This window comes from Calypte anna, chromosome 1 (assembly GCF_003957555.1).
Source record: "Calypte anna isolate BGI_N300 chromosome 1, bCalAnn1_v1.p, whole genome shotgun sequence".
Taxonomy (NCBI): domain Eukaryota; kingdom Metazoa; phylum Chordata; class Aves; order Apodiformes; family Trochilidae; genus Calypte; species Calypte anna.
The window spans coordinates 109,220,461-109,237,293 of NC_044244.1; the positions used below are offsets into that span (position 1 = coordinate 109,220,461).

Consider the following 16,833-nt stretch of genomic DNA (forward strand, 5'->3'; position numbering starts at 1 on the left):
ATTTTCTTTCATTCTTTTAGGATTACAGAAGCAGTACTAAGTTACCAGCTTTCAAAATGGAAAGATCAATTCCACAACTGTGGTTTTCTACTTGCTACTTAGAATCATTGAATCGTAGAATTGGCTGGGTTGGAAGGGACCTCAGAGATCATCGAGTCCAACCCTTGAACCACCGCTGCAGTTACCAGACCATGGCACTGAGTGCCACATCCAGTCTCTTTTTAAATATCTCCAGGGACGGAGAATCCACTACTTCCCTGGGCAGCCCATTCCAATGTCTGATCACCCTCTCCGTAAAGAAATTCTTTCTAATATCTAACCTAAACTTCCCCTGGCACAACTTAAGACCATGTCCTCTTGTCTTGTTACTTATTCCCTGCATTACTATCCATCTCTTGAAAAGCACAATTTTAATATTAAGACCGTGGTTAAGAACAAATAATTGCACCATTTATATTGAGAATTGTCAGGGTCAATGCAGGAGCTACAGAAACATCCTTTCATAATCAAGATTTATTTGGCTTCTGTTTGGTGATCACAGACACTATGAACAATCTTACATTTTTTTTTTATTCACATAGTTTTTTAAATCTAAAAACTATTGTGGTTCTCTTTCCTAAGACTATTTCAAATACTTTTTGTTCGATATTTGTAGACAAGCTGTCCTTTAAAACTGAATGTGAAGTTCCAGTACCTCAAACACGGACCTAACAAGTTACATCTGCCAAGAAAAAACTTCTACTTAGCCAGTATTTAAAGATATAATAAAAGGTTTCCAATCTTTCACATCACAGCTACAAAGTTGCTGGGAAAAATAAGCTGCAACTACAAGAAATAACTTTGTCACAGATATAACATCACTCAGCAAGAAATCCAACACTAGGGAGCAGTTTTATTAGATAAGCAATTCTACTGATGGTACAACCACAGATAAATAACTAAAATGTTAAGACATTCTCAACATATTATGAATTCCAAAGTCTGATCTGTGTTATGCTTCATTAATAGGATAGAAAAACTGTCCCTCAGTCTATTGAACGTGAAGCCTAAAGGCTCCCAAGCCCTCTCCTTAATGTAATATGCCATTAATTTCTGGTTTCATAGAAAACAGACAACCAGTACATGATTTTACCACTTAAAAAAAGCATTTACACTTATCTAAATATGTAAAAAAATGGGTTGAGTTGGGATTCTCTCCTTTTTAAAAATGTGTTTTCTAGAACTACTAAAAAACTCGCATTTACAAAATAGTTGATAAAAATATTCCTCTGAATTGTACAAGAAGAAAGGTATAAGGACCACCAGTTAAAGACTTGGTACCCAATGTTACTCAGACTTAGCTTCTTTCTCTACTGCTGCATCAGCTGCTGGGGTCTGAAAAGACAGAAAAACAGAACATTTCAATGCAGAAAGTTTCTTTGGGACTCAGTCTCTTGGTTTGCAGTGGTTTTAATGTGCACATTAGATGTCTTGACATACAGAACAACTGTAGCTTGTTTCTACGTACTGTGCTTTACAGCTTTAATAAACTGGTGTCATGAGCTGCTTATTTCTCTTGGGAAATGACCTGCTAAAAATCAAGCTGTCTTGAAAAGGCTTCTGTCTCTTCAGATGTATCCATATTAATTTCAAATGTTGCTATTGTTACTACTCAATACATAGTGCAAAGGATTTTTATTTTTTTCAGAGAGCAAAGCCCATTTCAATTACTGCCTCTGTGACAGGAAAAGGAGCTTCCAAACCTACTAAGCTAAAATCCCTACAGACAGGGTGTTTAAAAAAAGATATTATAGATACCCTTCATTAATTTAATTTTCAGCGCAGCAGTAACGTACTCTCAAATCTTACCATGCTTTAAAGTAACTAAGACTTAGAAACACCGTACTGCAGTAAACATAATTTTGCAAAAATATATTCAGTGAAACTGAACTGTAGCAGCGAAGCTATACTGTATAAGTTTATATGGTACATCTCAACTTCATAAAGTTCATACAAACTTAACTGACTGAAGTTACAAATTTATCTAGATCAGAAAACTCAGAGCATTTGCAATGTAGAAAAAGAAAAAAAAGTCTGAACAGATCAGTTATACTTATTCCAAAGCTTTGTAGCACCACCCACAGAACTGATTTTTTAGTCCCAGCAGTACCCAAAGAGGAACCCCAACACCCGTTCAGTCTTTGCTGCCACCTGGGGGAAGCTTTTTAAGGATGAAGCACAGAATCTGAAGGATGTAGCACAGAAGCCATTTCCATTTGTAGGCATTGTCACCTTGTCACCAGAAGTCCTCGCTGGCCTTTCACCAGATTGCCCATTAACAATGGCATCACTGACACTATTGTCCTGATCGAAAACTGGAATGTCCAACAACCCTGCCTTATCTAGATTAAAGTATTACATTAAAGCTGCAATTTTTGCTGGTGAGACTAAAGTGAGATCAGCACAGAGATGTGCCCCAGAAGTTACCAACCGTTCCTTATAAATTGACATCATCTCTGCACGGGTGTATTAAGTAGACCCCAGCTGAGAAAAACTGCCAAATTTAACTTTTGCTGGTATTGCTGAAATCCGACACGCACAAATTAAGAGGCCACCTTATATGACAGTAATACAGAACTACACAGAAGTTATGCCAGCTAAAGTATTCCCACTTATAACACAACTTTTTCACAAAGACCGTATTATAAGCTTTGGAAGTGAAAAACTGTTACCCCAAAGTAAGTTGTCTTGTATACTCATGTACCATCCTGCACCTTCTTCACCCACCAAAACGCATTATCTACCTCAAAACTGAATACTCTTCTCCTCTACTTGAAGATCTATGTTCACACTGATAGATCAGTGTGATAGAATTCAGACAGGGTTCTTTCCTGTCTTGAAAAAATTATGTGCAATAACCAGACAAGAAGCATGAATCACTCATTTAAATAAAAAATCATCTTATCAGCAAACTCAGCTGAACTAATTAAAATGAGTGAGGCATTCAGTATTGCTGAAACAGGAGACTAATTCTAGGCCTGCTAACACATGAAAACTGTTTCATCCAGTTGTTAACAGCTGCCCTACCAAGAGGCACCACTTCTCCCTACAGACTGTCCTAAATTTTAAACCAAATTATGTCCATGTTTCAGAAAAATAATACAGTGTGGAGGATATTTTAAGTTAGATTATCAGTGACTCTAGAAACTCCAGCAACACAGCCATTTTAGTACAGTATTAGAGCCAAGACTGATTTGGCATGTTCATTTCTTCAGCAACACTATTAGTAGTTCTTGGACTTTCTCTTCCATCCCTGCACCAACTTGACCCTTCTGCCAACAGTGTGTCTATGAATCCTATGAGTACCTCAGCTTTGGTTAAATCGGTTCACTTTCAGAGTAAACTGTTTCCAGTTCCAAGAAAATGAAAATTTCACTAGTCAAGAAACTGTGCAGCAAGAAAGTTCTTCTCTTCCAGTAACAGCAAAGGTGGACTAAAACCCAAACCAAACCCTCCAAAGACAGACACCTACCCACACACAAAGCAGTATCCCCCTCTGTACATACAATAGGTATTATTTTGCCAACACCTACCTGCAGGGCAAATAGCACCTCTCTGAAGGACATTAGCCTGTACAGGAACTTTGGTCAAAACCTCACCTTTTTCCTTAATTTTGGGGGCTGTTATCACATCACTACAACTCTTTTTGGAGCAACTAGAATTTTCCAGTGTATTTACTAATGTCTCAATAGCCTACATCTTTGTTTTGGCAGAAATTGATAGTATTATAAAAACTGCAGTATCCTGGTAGATTTGTATCCTGGTAGAAAACCCACTGCAGTAAGTTATCCAGCTGCTTTGCCCCAAAGAATATGGAAAACTTTACCTCCTCACTTTTAGCTTCCCCATTTTCTGCAGGCAAGTTGTCCTTTGTCTGTTCTTGGTTTGTCTCTTCTGCCTGTTTTCCTTTAGGCCCCTTCTTCCCCTTTGATTGAGCTTTCTTTTCCTCAGATTTATCCTACAATTAAATAATTTTCTGGTAAGTAAATTCCTATGACCTACTAGGCAAACTTTGACAATAAAACCCACACAAACTCAAGGTCAACTTGCAAAACAGAGAGCTACTACCAATGACTACTACTACATAATTCTACTGCCAAAAAGGTTTCCAAACTATATATAGACAAATGAATCACAGTTTCACGTAGTCAGTAAGATCACAGACTCAAACTGGGATGAACTCAGTACTGTATTATTTAACCTCATGAGATATAAAGAGCAATGCAGTCCTTCCACATAATAAATACAAAGCACTTCACTCTTTTATCAGTAGGAAGGAATTTCAGTAACCCACCTAAACAAATGCATCACCCTGAAGTATTGATTTAAGTGCTGCTCTGCTGGTACCTCTGCCACATCCTCTGTACCTACATGACTGCTGCTGAATGGGTAGTGAAGATCTATCTGTTCAGGAGCCATTTTCATATAAGTATGTAACACATTCTCCAAAGCATTCCTTACAGCCACCAAGTCCTAGGAAGCTTGCCTACTCTCCAGCTGATTCCTCTACTTAATTTTTTCCTGCCAATTCTATGTTAGATTAATGTTTCTATTAATGTTTAATAGATTAATGAGAATGACACCTTCTGCCCAATATTATTTTATAATACCAATAACTTTCAATAAATGACAAACTGACTTTTTCTGGGCAAGTGCAACATAAGTAAATGGCAGGAGAATGCTACACACTTACACCTCTGAGCAGAAGACCGCTACCTTAAAACGCATCATATCTCTTTGGAAGTATTTTGTGCCTTTCATATGTGTTCTTCACATTATGTCCAAATTTGTTTTCTCTGACCTAAAATTCACTTCCCATAAATGAAGTTACATAATTTTTGCATATTTGAGGTACTGTAGAAATGCTTATTTTAAATTATTATTAAAAACCATTTGGTCAGAAATACTCCATACTATATCCACTCCAAGCATTCTTCCTTACAAAGACCATGCAACTTCCTTAATATACTCTTACACCTTTTTAATAGCTATCTGAATAATTTCCTATTTTAAGCTCATGTATTATACTGTCTTCATGAAACTAAGATTGTGTCAAATAATTGCAAGTGTTCAGCAAAGTTGTTTTCACACCACTAGAAACAAACATGCAATAAGTCTACATATACATGACACACAAGGAAAAAAGAAAAAGTGATACTGAAGCCTCATGTGCCAAGTACCTAATCACTGATATCCATATAACCTAAGAAATTTTTAGAAAAGACCATTTTTTATATGTTCAAGTACACAGATAAAAAATTATGAAACATGTGGATGCAAAAAAACCTTTGATGCTATAAAGACTAAACTATTACAAATTAAGATAACAGACAATTTCATAACATGTAACCTTTGTGTTTCAATTGTAAAAATTAAAAAGTAACAAAACCACTAAGTAACTCCATAATGCACAAACTTTTCCCAGCCAGAAAAAACACTGTAAAGAAAGCTTTTAAAAATTTAAGTAGCTGATGCAAAGCATCATCTTTTGATGACTCAAATACAGTGAAAAGATACCAATTGAAAAAAAAAATTAATTTGACTGGTATCTGAGTATTTATGCAATACATTTAAATACATTTAGATTAGGTTCAGAAATACCTAAAATGAGAGAGTACTGAAGCTAGAGAAGTAAAACACAATCAGAACAAAAGAGCATGTTATCCAAATGACAAAAACCTTCAGTGACAACATGACTTTTAGAACAAATACAATCAAATGTAAACCAAGTCATACATTTATTTGAATTACCAATGGAATATAAATTTTAAAAATAAAGTCTTTTCACATATTCACACTACAGCAGTATTCCATGGGGCCCTTGTGCAAGGTGTGCTATTCAATATTTTAAGATTACAGTCATTTGTGATGTCCTTGGTTTTAGATTAATATGTTCCCATCTATGAACTGTGGAAATATTTCTTTCTAAAAGTAAAGTAGCTACAGGCAGCAGGTCAGTATTATGCACATCACTCGGCATTAACTAGCAGCTTTAAGAATTAAGATAAATTTTAATTAGATGAATTAGATGAAACTTAAGAATTAGACCACGTGAAAGATGCTAGAACATGAGAATAAGAACTTCTAAAACTGTGAATCTTAAATACTTTAGGCTAACAACTTTGAGAACGGGAATGCTCCGATATTCAAATTGTTGGAATGAACGTGTGTTACTGGTGAAGTGACTGTTCAATAGGATTAGTAAAATAAAAACGTGGAGAAGTTTGCAAAGCAGAGGTCTGTATATCTAAAAAGCTCTTAAGCCATAAACTATTATATAGAGAAGTTTATAATCAAAAAGGAACATTTAAACACACATAGACCAACAAGTCAACAGATAGATAACCTTTTTTTTTCTCCCAGGAAACAAAGGCTTCTACACCTCATTTACTGGCACCATGAAGGCTATACTGACAAACTGACATCACCCTAAACCATGCTTACACACACACACACACACACACAAAAGCTAGGCTGCATGAATGGAAGCTCAGAACTTTTCCAGTGGCAGCACAACTATTTCTCCTGTCCTAACACGCTGCATTAAACTGCGAGTGTATTTTCTCCCCTTTTGTTACACTATTAAAATATAAGCTTACATACAATTGCTTTGACATTCAAGAGTTCTACCCAGTACCAACCATCTAACACACACAAATAAGTGCCTATAGTTCTACTTAATACTTCGAGCGCTTATAGGGATCTACTCCAACAGTGGCAGAAGGTAGCTGTAGATACCGGCAGAAGCATCTGAAAACGATACTTCAACTACATACACATGCCCACCACAAGGAACTTGCAAAGATGAGTGAAAAGGTTCAGACACCGCCCTGAATCGACGACAGGAACTAGGGAGCTCCCAGACACCTGCACAACAAACTCGACCACCTCCGCTCTCTCCCCTCTTCCCAGTGACACTCACCTTTGCCGCTAACTTTTTTGGTTTCGGCTCCGCTTTGGCAGGAGCAGGTTTCTGAGAGGAAAGAACAAGAGATTCAGCCCTCGGTAATCCCCTTCCTGCTACAGCCCCCTCCCTCTCGTTCCCCTACTTACAGCCGACAGCCGCGCCGATCGCCTCTTCGGCTACAGACGGGGAAAACAGAGACACAGCGTGAGCGGGCGGGCCGGGGGTGAGCCCCGCCTGACCGCCACCTCCTCCTCCTCCTCCTCCACCCTGCCCCGGGCACTTACCTCCTCGGGGGCCTCCCCGTCCGCCACCGTCACCTGCCAACACAAACAACCCGCCTCAGCCTGCGCAGGCGCCCGAAGCCATCGTCGGCGGGGCGGGAGGGCGGGCGTTTGACAACGCCGCTCGCCCGCCCGCCCGGCCTCCCGCCCCTTCCCGCCGCCGCTGCTTTCGGATTGCCATTCCCGGAGAGGCGAGGCGCCCGGCGGGATCCCGCCGAACCTTCCAGGCGCCGTCACTGCCCCTAGCGGGGCCCCCGTCATGGGGTACGGAGCATGGGAAGCGGCTGTCCCCAGCCAACGAGCCTTAACGGCCGCCGCACCGGTGCGGACGGAGCGGCCGCTTCCCTCCAAGCCCCATCCCCGCTCGGACAGACCGCCCTGCCCTGCCCTCCCCTCCCCGCAGCGGTGGTTGGCCCGGGCAGCGCCGGTTCCCCGTCGTCGTTTGCGCTCGCTGCCACCCGCTTCACCTTTCTCTTCGGCATGGCGAGGCTGTGTGTCGGCGGCTCCCGGCCGCGACCCCCGGAGCTGCGGTGGCTCCCTCCCGGCTGCTGCACGCCCTCGGTGCCTCACGGCGAGCGGCTGCGGTTGCCTGCGAGCCAGCCTCGCTGCGCAGGGAAACCGCCCCCTCCCCCTCCCCATCCCAGCAGCGCCAGCGGCATCGCAACAGGATCCAGCCGGATTGGAGACGGAGAGAGGGAGGGGGGAGGGCGGGCGGGTAGGAGGGGGCGCCGGCAGGGAGGGAGGGTGGGGGACGCTCCCGCTCTCCAGCGGCCGCTGGCACCGCCCTCCCTCATCCCCATTCTCATTCCCCCTCCTTCCCTTCCCTCCCCTCCACCGCGGGGGCGCTTTGGAGAGGGGGCGGGGCCACTGCTCTCGCGCGCCCTAACGCCGCCTGGCGCGAGGCGGGATATCTCGCCTCACCTACTCCCCCCTCCGCCTGCCTCCCGCCCTGCTGATTGGCCGGACCGAGTCACGTGGCCGCCACCTGTCCCCATTTCCCCTCACGCACGGGCAGGCACCCGCCGTCCCACGTGCGCGGGAAAAGGGGGGGGGCGGGCGGGGGACACTAGGCGGCGGAGGGGGGGGCGGGCGGGGCCCGCTCCGCCTCTCTCCGCCCCAATGCCGCCCGCCCTGGGGCTCTGTTAGCGCCGGGGGAAGGGAGGAGGTGGTGGTGAAGGTGTGGGGGGGAGTTTGTGTGCGGCATGGCGGAGAGCGGCGCGTGGCTGCTGGTGCTGAGCTCCGTCTTCCTCTGCAACGCTCTCAAGATCCTCCTGCCCTCCTGCTCCTCCATCGTGAGTGGCGTCACCGCTCCCGCCCCGCCCGCTGCATGCCGCCCCTACGCTGGGGGACCCGCGGCCCTCTGCCCTCCGCCGCATCCCTCCCCCTGTCGCATCTATCCTTCCCCCCCCCAGCCGCATCCCTCCGCCCCCCATCCCGGGTGGCAGGGCTGCGCGCTGCCCTCTCCCGCCCAAGCTTTGCTCCGCCGCAGCAGAGCGGGGCTGGTAGCAGAGGCGTCAGGCCCTGCGGTGGGTGAGGTGGGGGTGAGGCTGCGGGCAGGGCCTTCCGGAGGTGGTGACACACACACACACCCCCGGCAGCTGAGTGAAGGGGTAAAGGGAAGCGATGGGGGGCTCCGGGTGGGGTTTGGGTGCCTGGCAATGCCCGGCGGGCATCCTCTGCTGTGGGTGGCGGTGCCTCTGGTGCTTCTGGCCTTGGGAAGCTTAAGGATTGATAGTGGGCAAAACTGGAGATGGCGAAACCTAATGCCGTGACAGCCTCGGTTAAGCAGAACTTGGAAGCGAAGTTGTGCGGAATGAGTTACAGACAGCATCGTCTGTAAATGATGCTCTTGAGGCTCCAGCCTTTAGAACACTGCAGGGAATATAAAGAACAATGTTGCTCAGTCTTCCATGTTTTCGACAGATGGACATATCCTCTATAGAGAAGGGAGATCAGGGATTAAGGAGTTAGGCGTCATAGGAAAAAAAAAAAAAAGCCTTAAATTGCTGTCACTAATCAGGATGCCCCCTGGGGTGATCTTAAGCGTTTCTGTGGAAGCCTGGATAACAGAACAACGGACCAATAAACTGAGAAATAAATTTACATATCAGAAACAACAGTAAAAAAACTATCATTCTGCTCTTTCATGTAACTTCACTGTCACACGGATCAGTGTACACTGCTTGGTAATCGATAAAAATCCTTTAAAAGTTAAAATACCAATTTGGAAGGCTGCACTCGGGGTCACTACATATGACAATGAAAATCTGCTTAACATTATGCTGTGGTTTGTGACAAAGTAGTGTAATGTTCTCACTGGAGTTCTGAACACGTTGTGGGGAAAAAATTACCTGTCTTGAGAAAGCTACAAAGATTTGCATCAAGAAAAAGGTTTTATGTTCTTTGTATCCTGATTTTTAAGGTAAAAGGAGTTCATGAAGTAATAAGCAGGTGATGCCTCATGAAAAGGAGGGAAAGAAGGGGAGAAAGTACTTGCTAGCACATAATCACTTTTTTTTACGTTTCTGCCAGTAGCAAATAATTTTAGCCAAAAACCAATGAGATGTTATAAGAAAACTGCATTTAAATGCATGGATAATGTCAGAAGCTAATAATAACTATTAATGGAAATTTGTGTTTCTGGTTTCGAAGCAGTGGTAAGATAGTGCACGAGATGGATCACACCTCTCAGCCAGTGTGGCTGTTACTGTGTTTCTGACAGCCCAGGCTAGATAATCTGTAATCTGGAGGAGTGATTCCCAGTTGGTGAGCTATGCATAATTGCTGAGGTCTAAAATTGGGCTCTTAGAGCTGGAAATGGCAACAAAAAATGAGTAAAGGGCATTGCTGGAGCTAGAGAGAGCAGTAGTGATGAGGAGTGTTTCACCATTCCTTCCCTGCACTTACATCAGATACTCATCAACCAAGAGCTTGAGAACTGCAAGGTGGGAGGACAGAATTCAGCTCAGGATGCAGCCACAGGCAGAGCCTGGGAGGTTGGAAAGATCTTGGGAAGCGGCAGCATCAGGAGTCGGGGGATGAGGAGGTGAAAGAAGAAATAGAGAAGGAAAAGGCATCAGCCATAGTTAGAAAAGTTGAAAATCACTGCCCAACAGCGATAAAACCCTTTCAGGTTTGCTTTAGCCAGAACAAGAGAGTGAAAATCCTTTGGTTTTTAGAATATATTGCAGATGTTAAGCCAAGGTTTTGCTGTGTCTTGATAAAAGCCTTTTTTTAACAGGAGGTTTTTGAGTACATAAATAGATTATAATTAACATGTTAAAGAAAATCTATGGAGTTCTAGATAACTAATACTAACTGATACGGTCTCTTTACTTCTTAGATATCCAGATTGCTACAAAAAGATGCAGAGCAGGAATCCCAAATGAGAGCTGAGATTCAGGGCATGAAGCAAGAACTCTCAACAATTAGTATGATGGATGAGTTTGCTAGATATGCCCGTCTGGAAAGGAAGATTAACAAAATGACTGACAAGCTTAAAACTCATGGTAAAGTGCAATGTTTACTCCCTTTTCTAGTTCCTGAAAAGCATTTTGTCAAGGGTGTTTTCAATTTTAGCTGTGTTTCTTCAACTTTTCTCCTTCTCCTCTTACCAGTTTCTGGTGTTACTGTCTTTCTGTCTTGGAGATCTTGCTTGTCTTTCAGTTGTGCATGGTTCTGCATGCACTTATAAGGTAGTGATTCAGAGAGAAAAAATTTCTTATGAGGAATTTCCTGGGCTTTACCAAATGTTGAGGACATCTGCTGTTGTGTATTTTCACTGCAAAAGGATGCATTGGTTGGTCAGGGCTATTTAACAGGTTGCCCAGGGGGGTTGTGGATGCCCCCTGCTTGGGGGTGCTCAAGGCCAGGTTTGAGCAGCCTGGTCTGTGATAGGTGTCCTTGCCTGTCTCAGGGCACCCTTTAAAGGTGCCTTCCAACCCAAACCATTTCATGATTCTATTATTTGGTTGGTGTGCTACAAGATGATAAAGCCTTAATCTATAAAGTAACCAGAGAAGTTCTTTCCCTGTTATTTTTGCAATCCTGCTTGATCTTATGCAGCAGATTTTGTGATCAAGCTATAGTGCTTTGCCTCAGTTAGGATTCTGTAGTAGTATAGTCCGTCATCCCTTGGTAGAAAGTACATGTAGACCTTTGGCACCAGAGCTTTTGCTCTTGTCTTTGCCCAAATTCAATAGCTGATCCTAACAGCATAGGAGACTACTTGCTTTGTCTGCAATCCCTGTGCAGAAGGTATGAATGTTTTGGGGCAACTGGCAGTCTTGAATTAATTTCAGTAGTATGATTCTTAACCCAATAATTTCAATTAAACTAGATTTGGGTAGTTTACTTAGCAACTGAAAATGTTGGTTTAGAAAATTTATGCCACCATTATGTTTGAAGTTATGCTGTCTTCACTGGGATTCTTTCTATTGGTCTGAGGCACCATAAGAGAAGAAAAATTTTCCTACTTTGCCTGACCAAGATTCATGCAGAGAAGGAATAGAGTTAACTATGTTCTTGAATGAAATGAAATCCATCTATTAAACTCATCATTCTCCCCTTTTAGGAAAGGGAAAAATATACTTCATGCTTCATCTGAAGCACATTCTTAAACTAGTAGCCTCAGTGACTATTTTCATTTGGGAATTGTGCTCTTGATTACGTGTGGCATTTCTCCTCTGTACCATCAGTGTTTTACAGCTTTTCATAACAGTGTTAATAAGAAACTTGTGTAATATGAACCTAGGACTTTCTTGCAGAAGGAGATTTTTAATGTAGCTATGAGTCAATTGAAATTTTAAACAGTGTAATGTCTTGAGTTGAAGAGTTGAAATATTAATAAGTTATAATTTTGTGTAAGTATGATTTACTATTAAAAATAATGCAGAGGTTTTTTTTTTTAACAGTGAAAGCACGAACTGCCCAATTAGCCAAGATAAAGTGGGTTATAAATATTGTGTTCTACATCTTACAAGTAAGTAAATATTTTATTATGAATACAAAGTACTAAACCAAATTCTCAGTAGTCTTAGAATTCTCTCCTGCATGTATTGGTTGATGATGAGTTACAAAGGTGTTTGACATTCCAGTGACTCAGTGCATGCCAAACTGGAAGAGTTTCTTAAAATACAAGGGAAAGATGTTGCTGATAAGGTCTGGTAATTGTGGGTGAAAGGATTTTTGACTTTCATTTTAGCTCAGTGTTTCTGGTTTTGAGATGACAAGATAGAGGTTAGTCTTAGCTCTTTCTTCACTGTTCTTTTTTTTGTTTGTTTTTTGTTTTTTTACATTTATCTGTGGCACTGGATCCAGGAAAGTTCTGATACCTGTAAATATATATTACTTATGGTTTTGAAAAAAAAATGTGCTCATGATAACAATGTAAATCTCCACTTAGAGCTGCCACAAATTTCACCCTGGTGCCCCATCAGATTGCTTGTAGTTCAGACTTGATGCCAAAGAATTGTCTGCTAATAAGGATGACAGTGGTCAACCTGAAATTGTCCTTATGGTACTGTTAAAGTAAGTTGCCTAGAAGGCAAGGATTATGACTACAAACAGTCATTAGAATTTAACAATTACTATGACTATGTTTGGGACCAGAGTCTCAAAAGAAATAATATTCTCTAACATCTCACTGCTACTTCTTAATATTGTGTATAAATTTAAGGTTATGCTGAGTTCCAGAATATTTTGAACTTGGTTAAGAACAAGGTAGCATAACAAAGAAACTATTCCATTTAATAAGAATTTGTTATTTAGAGCTTCAAAATAATGGTGGAAATGTATTTTGATATGCATTATTATCCAAGCTGATAATAATTTCAATTCCAGGCTGCCTTGATGATCTCTCTGATCTGGAAGTACTACTCTGAGCCAGTGACAGTGCTTCCCAGCAAATGGCTCACTCCACTGGAGCGCTTGGTAGCTTTTCCTACTGGTGTGGCAGGTAAGGAGTGCACATGGGAGAAAATGTGTTCCTCAAGCTGCAGAAGATTTCAAATTTGAAATATTTTTGTGTTGAAAAGTCCAGTAGAATTTGGTTTAAAAATGGGCAAATGCTTCATCACTCTGTATCGCTTGCATGTGTTTCCTACAAACGGCTAGGGTTTCATAGCATCTAAGTTTAGGAATGCTCTCTCTTGGCATTTTGTCTTGTCTGTTCCCACCCTTTCCCCCATCATACTTCTGTTGCATTTTTGCCTACTTAAATCCTTTTCTTTAGGGCAATTTAACAAATTAACGATCAGAACGGTATCACAGGTTGCAGATACCCATTTCTGAGTGAGAAGTGTGGTTAGCTCTGCACTTACAGGATAAGTGGACAGGCAGAATGACATGGCAATGAAGTGTGGAAATCCCCCTTCAATCTAGAATGCTGCTGGTGAATGTTCACACTAGATTTGTAAGTCCTAACTGCCTTACAAGGAATTCCAAAATATGTTGTTGGAATTGCATGTTGTTGTATCTTTAATAGCTGTCTAGAGAATTCCTTGTATCCAGCATGGTTACTGGGCAAGAGAAGAATCTGCTTCTGTGCAGGGTGGAAGAAGTCTGTGGAAGACATTTATTTATGTAATTGTTGAAGGGATTAAAAAGGTTCACATCCACGCCTGCCTTCAAATGTTTTAATTTTTTAATTTTTTTTTTTTCTTGGCTGATAATCACAGTTAAGAGATGAGTTTTGAATTCTAGATGATATGCACAAAAATGTATAAAAATCACCAGATGGTGGCTTCTTCATGTGTGTGCTATGAGTCACTTATGTATTCTGTGATAGTGTGTAGCATGATTCTGTGTAGTCTGAAATATGGACTGGCTGTGTATTACAGTCATGGCACACTGTCTGTTCCCTTTCTGTGCTGCTAGTTGGAATGACAGGACCCTGTAAAATCGCAGTGCAAGACATCTGGGTCAGTAGTGAAGGTCTCAGTTTTACATATTTCTCTTTAAATGTTTGGGAAACAAGGGGAAAGAAGTTTGCATTGAATACTTTTTAAAAGACATTTAAATTTCAGAGTAAATTTACTTTTTGCTTCTCAACATTTGAATTTAGGTTCTAGCAAAGTGTTATGTTACTTGCCATGCCTTTAAATTCAGCACCTTAGACATCCTCTGTTAGGTATGTTGCAGATGTTTTTAGCTGTGGGTTGTATATACTGCACTTTGGCTCATATTTGAGTTATCTGGCACTCTTCTCCAGACAGTCTTCAGTGTTTCTCAGAACAAGGCTGGAGTTTGCTGCCATCCCTTGGATGAGATATTTCTTTATAAAAAGAAAGATGTTCTTGTTCACCTCATAACTCCTTTATTACACTTCCAAAGTTGTTTGTAGAAGCTCGTGTGCTTCCAGATTACTGATGCAATGTGCTAAATTGTGTTTTGTATCTCTTCCAGGTGGTGTTGGAATTACATGCTGGCTTGTGGTTTGTAATAAAGTTGTAGCTATCATGCTACACCCTTTCAGCTGAAGCGATCTCAGTAATCCATGGAGTCCTTAACTACATTTTCATTATTACTGTTTTAAATTATTTAAAAAAAAAAAAGAGAACAGATGTCCTTCATGAGACTAGGTCTGAGATAACCTTGGCCACTTTGTTTGGAATCAGTCTGTATTCCTTGTGATTTATTTTATCATTTCTTTGGTTTTCAGTTTGGTGGTCAGTTTTCAAAGAATAGCATTGGTACTTAAAGAACCTGATTTTATGTCTATTTCAACCAGTATAAACAGTGATTCATGACAGAACCATAAGACTTTGTCATGGTACATGTTCACCGAAATCTAAGTGTTGGATTTCATATTTTGAAGATGGAAATGCACTGGCATTAGGAAATAATTTGGGAGATTTATTGTTTCTTTGCTGTATAACATGGCATTTTCACCCAAAGGTGGGATTATATTTGGTGACAAGTAGTGCTAGAGGACAGAGGTGGGTGGTTTGGTTGGCTTAGCATAAAGCAGAACTAGTTACCTCCTTGGTTTTTTTTTATACTAAAATTGGTGTATTCTTGTGCTATTTTAGAAAATGTTATTCATATATTTGCATAATCAAGCCTTAAGAGACTCACTCAGTTGCCAAATACAGGACAGCTGGCTACCTTTAAAACTTATTGGACACTTGATTTTTTCCCCACTTTATTGATCAGTGACTTCTCCTTCCATGACATATTTTTCTGCTTCTCAAACTGAGTGAGGATTACTGAAACAATTTCCTTCTGTGTTTGGGAGAAGTTCTGGTCAGCCTTCTCAAGATCCATGTGAAGAAAGAGAAATTAGAAGACAGTGCTGTTCCTCCAGAGCACCACATTTCTAAGGGCTTTAGCATAGATTAATGGCAGGCCAGGACAGTGCAAAACCACTGGGTAAATGTGAAAAGGCAAAGTAGTAATTTAAATGTCTAAAGTAGTAACAGAGTGGTAACAAGCAGGAGGAGAAGGGAAAACAATATTCTTCTTTTGAGTAAATCCTTCTTGCTGTGTTTAGATGCAAGAAGTAACTGCAATATTTTGAATTTAAAGGCAGGCAGAATTCTTTATAGTACTGTGTCTGTAATACAGCTGCTAATCTCTGTTATCTTCCAAGCCACAGTGGCGTCTGCTACCCTGTCATTGCTGTCCCACAAGACAAATGGCTGGGTCATAAACTTCTTGTTCCACACCTCCTTTTTTTTTGATATGAGCCTGAACAAAGCTCCAGGGAACACCTTTTCCTTCTCTGCTGGGCTTTGATGATTCTTGTTCAGCTTCCCATGCTGTACAGTTGAATGCATCTGTTGTGTAATTGAGGTCCTTTGCCTTCCTGTAGGAAGGAAAGGGCTAGGGACCCTTGATAATTAGCAGAACATTTAGAAATCAGCTCAGAAGGTCATGAGACATTGTGTGTATATGTGCATGAAATGCTTGGGCATTTTTGAACGTTAATTTAAAAAAAAAAAGTAGTTTTATGTTAGGGATTAAGTTTAGCCACTGTGAAAATAGATGCAGTAAATACCAAGAAAAAATGTTGTGATTAAATGTTATGTATAATTGTCTTTTATTAAATAAAGCTTTTCAAATAATTTCAAGTTTCCTAGTGCATTTTCTGTGTTAGTCATAGTTTTCCTAAAAAAAAGCCCCAACAAGCCCCACAAAATAAACCCCCCAAGCCAACATCCACTCCATTCCGCTCCACCCCCCACCATGTTATTTCATAAGGAGATATTATTGTAAGCAACAAGTCTAATTTAGTATTTTTTTTAAGAATTTGGGTCAGGTGATTTAACTATGACATGGACATTTCTGAATCCAAAGATGCACCCAATTACCTCACTACTTAGCTTGCTACAGAGCTTAAGAAGTTAAGCAGCATAATATAAAATCTTCACAGTGGCTTTTGCTGTTTATCCACACGGTGTAAGGTCATCAAACATGCAGTTTGTTAGCTGCTCTGCTCCAAACATTTGTGTGAAAGGCTTTTTGTCACCTCATCCGTGCAAACAGGAGTGTTGGGTTCTGTCTGCTTGTTTGCCTTTAGCTTTGGGACAGCAGTGAAGGCATTGCAGAAGCACTAACAGTTCACAGAGGAGAAACACTTCTGACTGCACCAAGTCATGCTATGAA

The 16,833-nt window shown here is 41.4% G+C and overlaps 2 protein-coding genes across 3 annotated transcripts; one reads left to right on the forward strand and one right to left on the reverse strand.

Moving 5' to 3' along the window:
• Positions 1-495: 495 nt before the first annotated feature.
• HMGN1 (high mobility group nucleosome binding domain 1) lies at positions 496-7,874 on the reverse strand. Its single transcript, XM_030469548.1, has 6 exons — positions 7,695-7,874; positions 7,231-7,263; positions 7,093-7,122; positions 6,962-7,012; positions 3,866-3,997; positions 496-1,374 (listed from the first exon to the last, which is right to left on the reverse strand). The coding sequence occupies exons 1-6, from the start codon at positions 7,707-7,709 to the stop codon at positions 1,327-1,329; spliced, it is 309 nt and encodes a 102-aa protein (XP_030325408.1). The 5' UTR covers positions 7,710-7,874; the 3' UTR covers positions 496-1,326.
• Positions 7,875-8,295: 421 nt separating this feature from the next.
• GET1 (guided entry of tail-anchored proteins factor 1) lies at positions 8,296-16,288 on the forward strand. 2 transcript variants are annotated; one of them, XM_030469545.1, is made up of 5 exons: positions 8,296-8,519; positions 10,571-10,736; positions 12,141-12,208; positions 13,069-13,183; positions 14,632-16,288. In XM_030469545.1, exons 1-5 carry the CDS (start codon positions 8,430-8,432, stop codon positions 14,703-14,705), a joined length of 513 nt encoding a protein of 170 aa, XP_030325405.1. In that variant the 5' UTR covers positions 8,296-8,429; the 3' UTR covers positions 14,706-16,288. The 2 variants fall into 2 exon arrangements, with proteins under 2 accessions (XP_030325405.1, XP_030325406.1); XM_030469546.1 differs by lacking the exon at positions 8,296-8,519 and adding an exon at positions 8,651-8,753 and having other exon boundaries at positions 14,632-14,728.
• Positions 16,289-16,833: the final 545 nt, after the last annotated feature.

Bases quoted from the DNA above. Each gene is read 5' to 3' on its own strand.
- HMGN1 (XM_030469548.1), bottom strand. The intron at 7,013-7,092 runs GTAAGTAGGGGA...CTTTCCTCTCAG, and splicing joins GATCGGCGCGGCTGTCGGCT to AAACCTGCTCCTGCCAAAGC. The intron at 3,998-6,961 runs GTGAGTGTCACT...ATTTAATTGTAG, and splicing joins CAAAAAAGTTAGCGGCAAAG to GATAAATCTGAGGAAAAGAA.
- GET1 (XM_030469545.1), top strand. From the start codon at position 8,430: ATGGCGGAGAGCGGCGCGTGGCTGCTGGTGCTGAGCTCCGTCTTCCTC. The intron at 8,520-10,570 runs GTGAGTGGCGTC...TTTACTTCTTAG, and splicing joins TGCCCTCCTGCTCCTCCATC to ATATCCAGATTGCTACAAAA. The intron at 13,184-14,631 runs GTAAGGAGTGCA...TATCTCTTCCAG, and splicing joins TTTTCCTACTGGTGTGGCAG to GTGGTGTTGGAATTACATGC.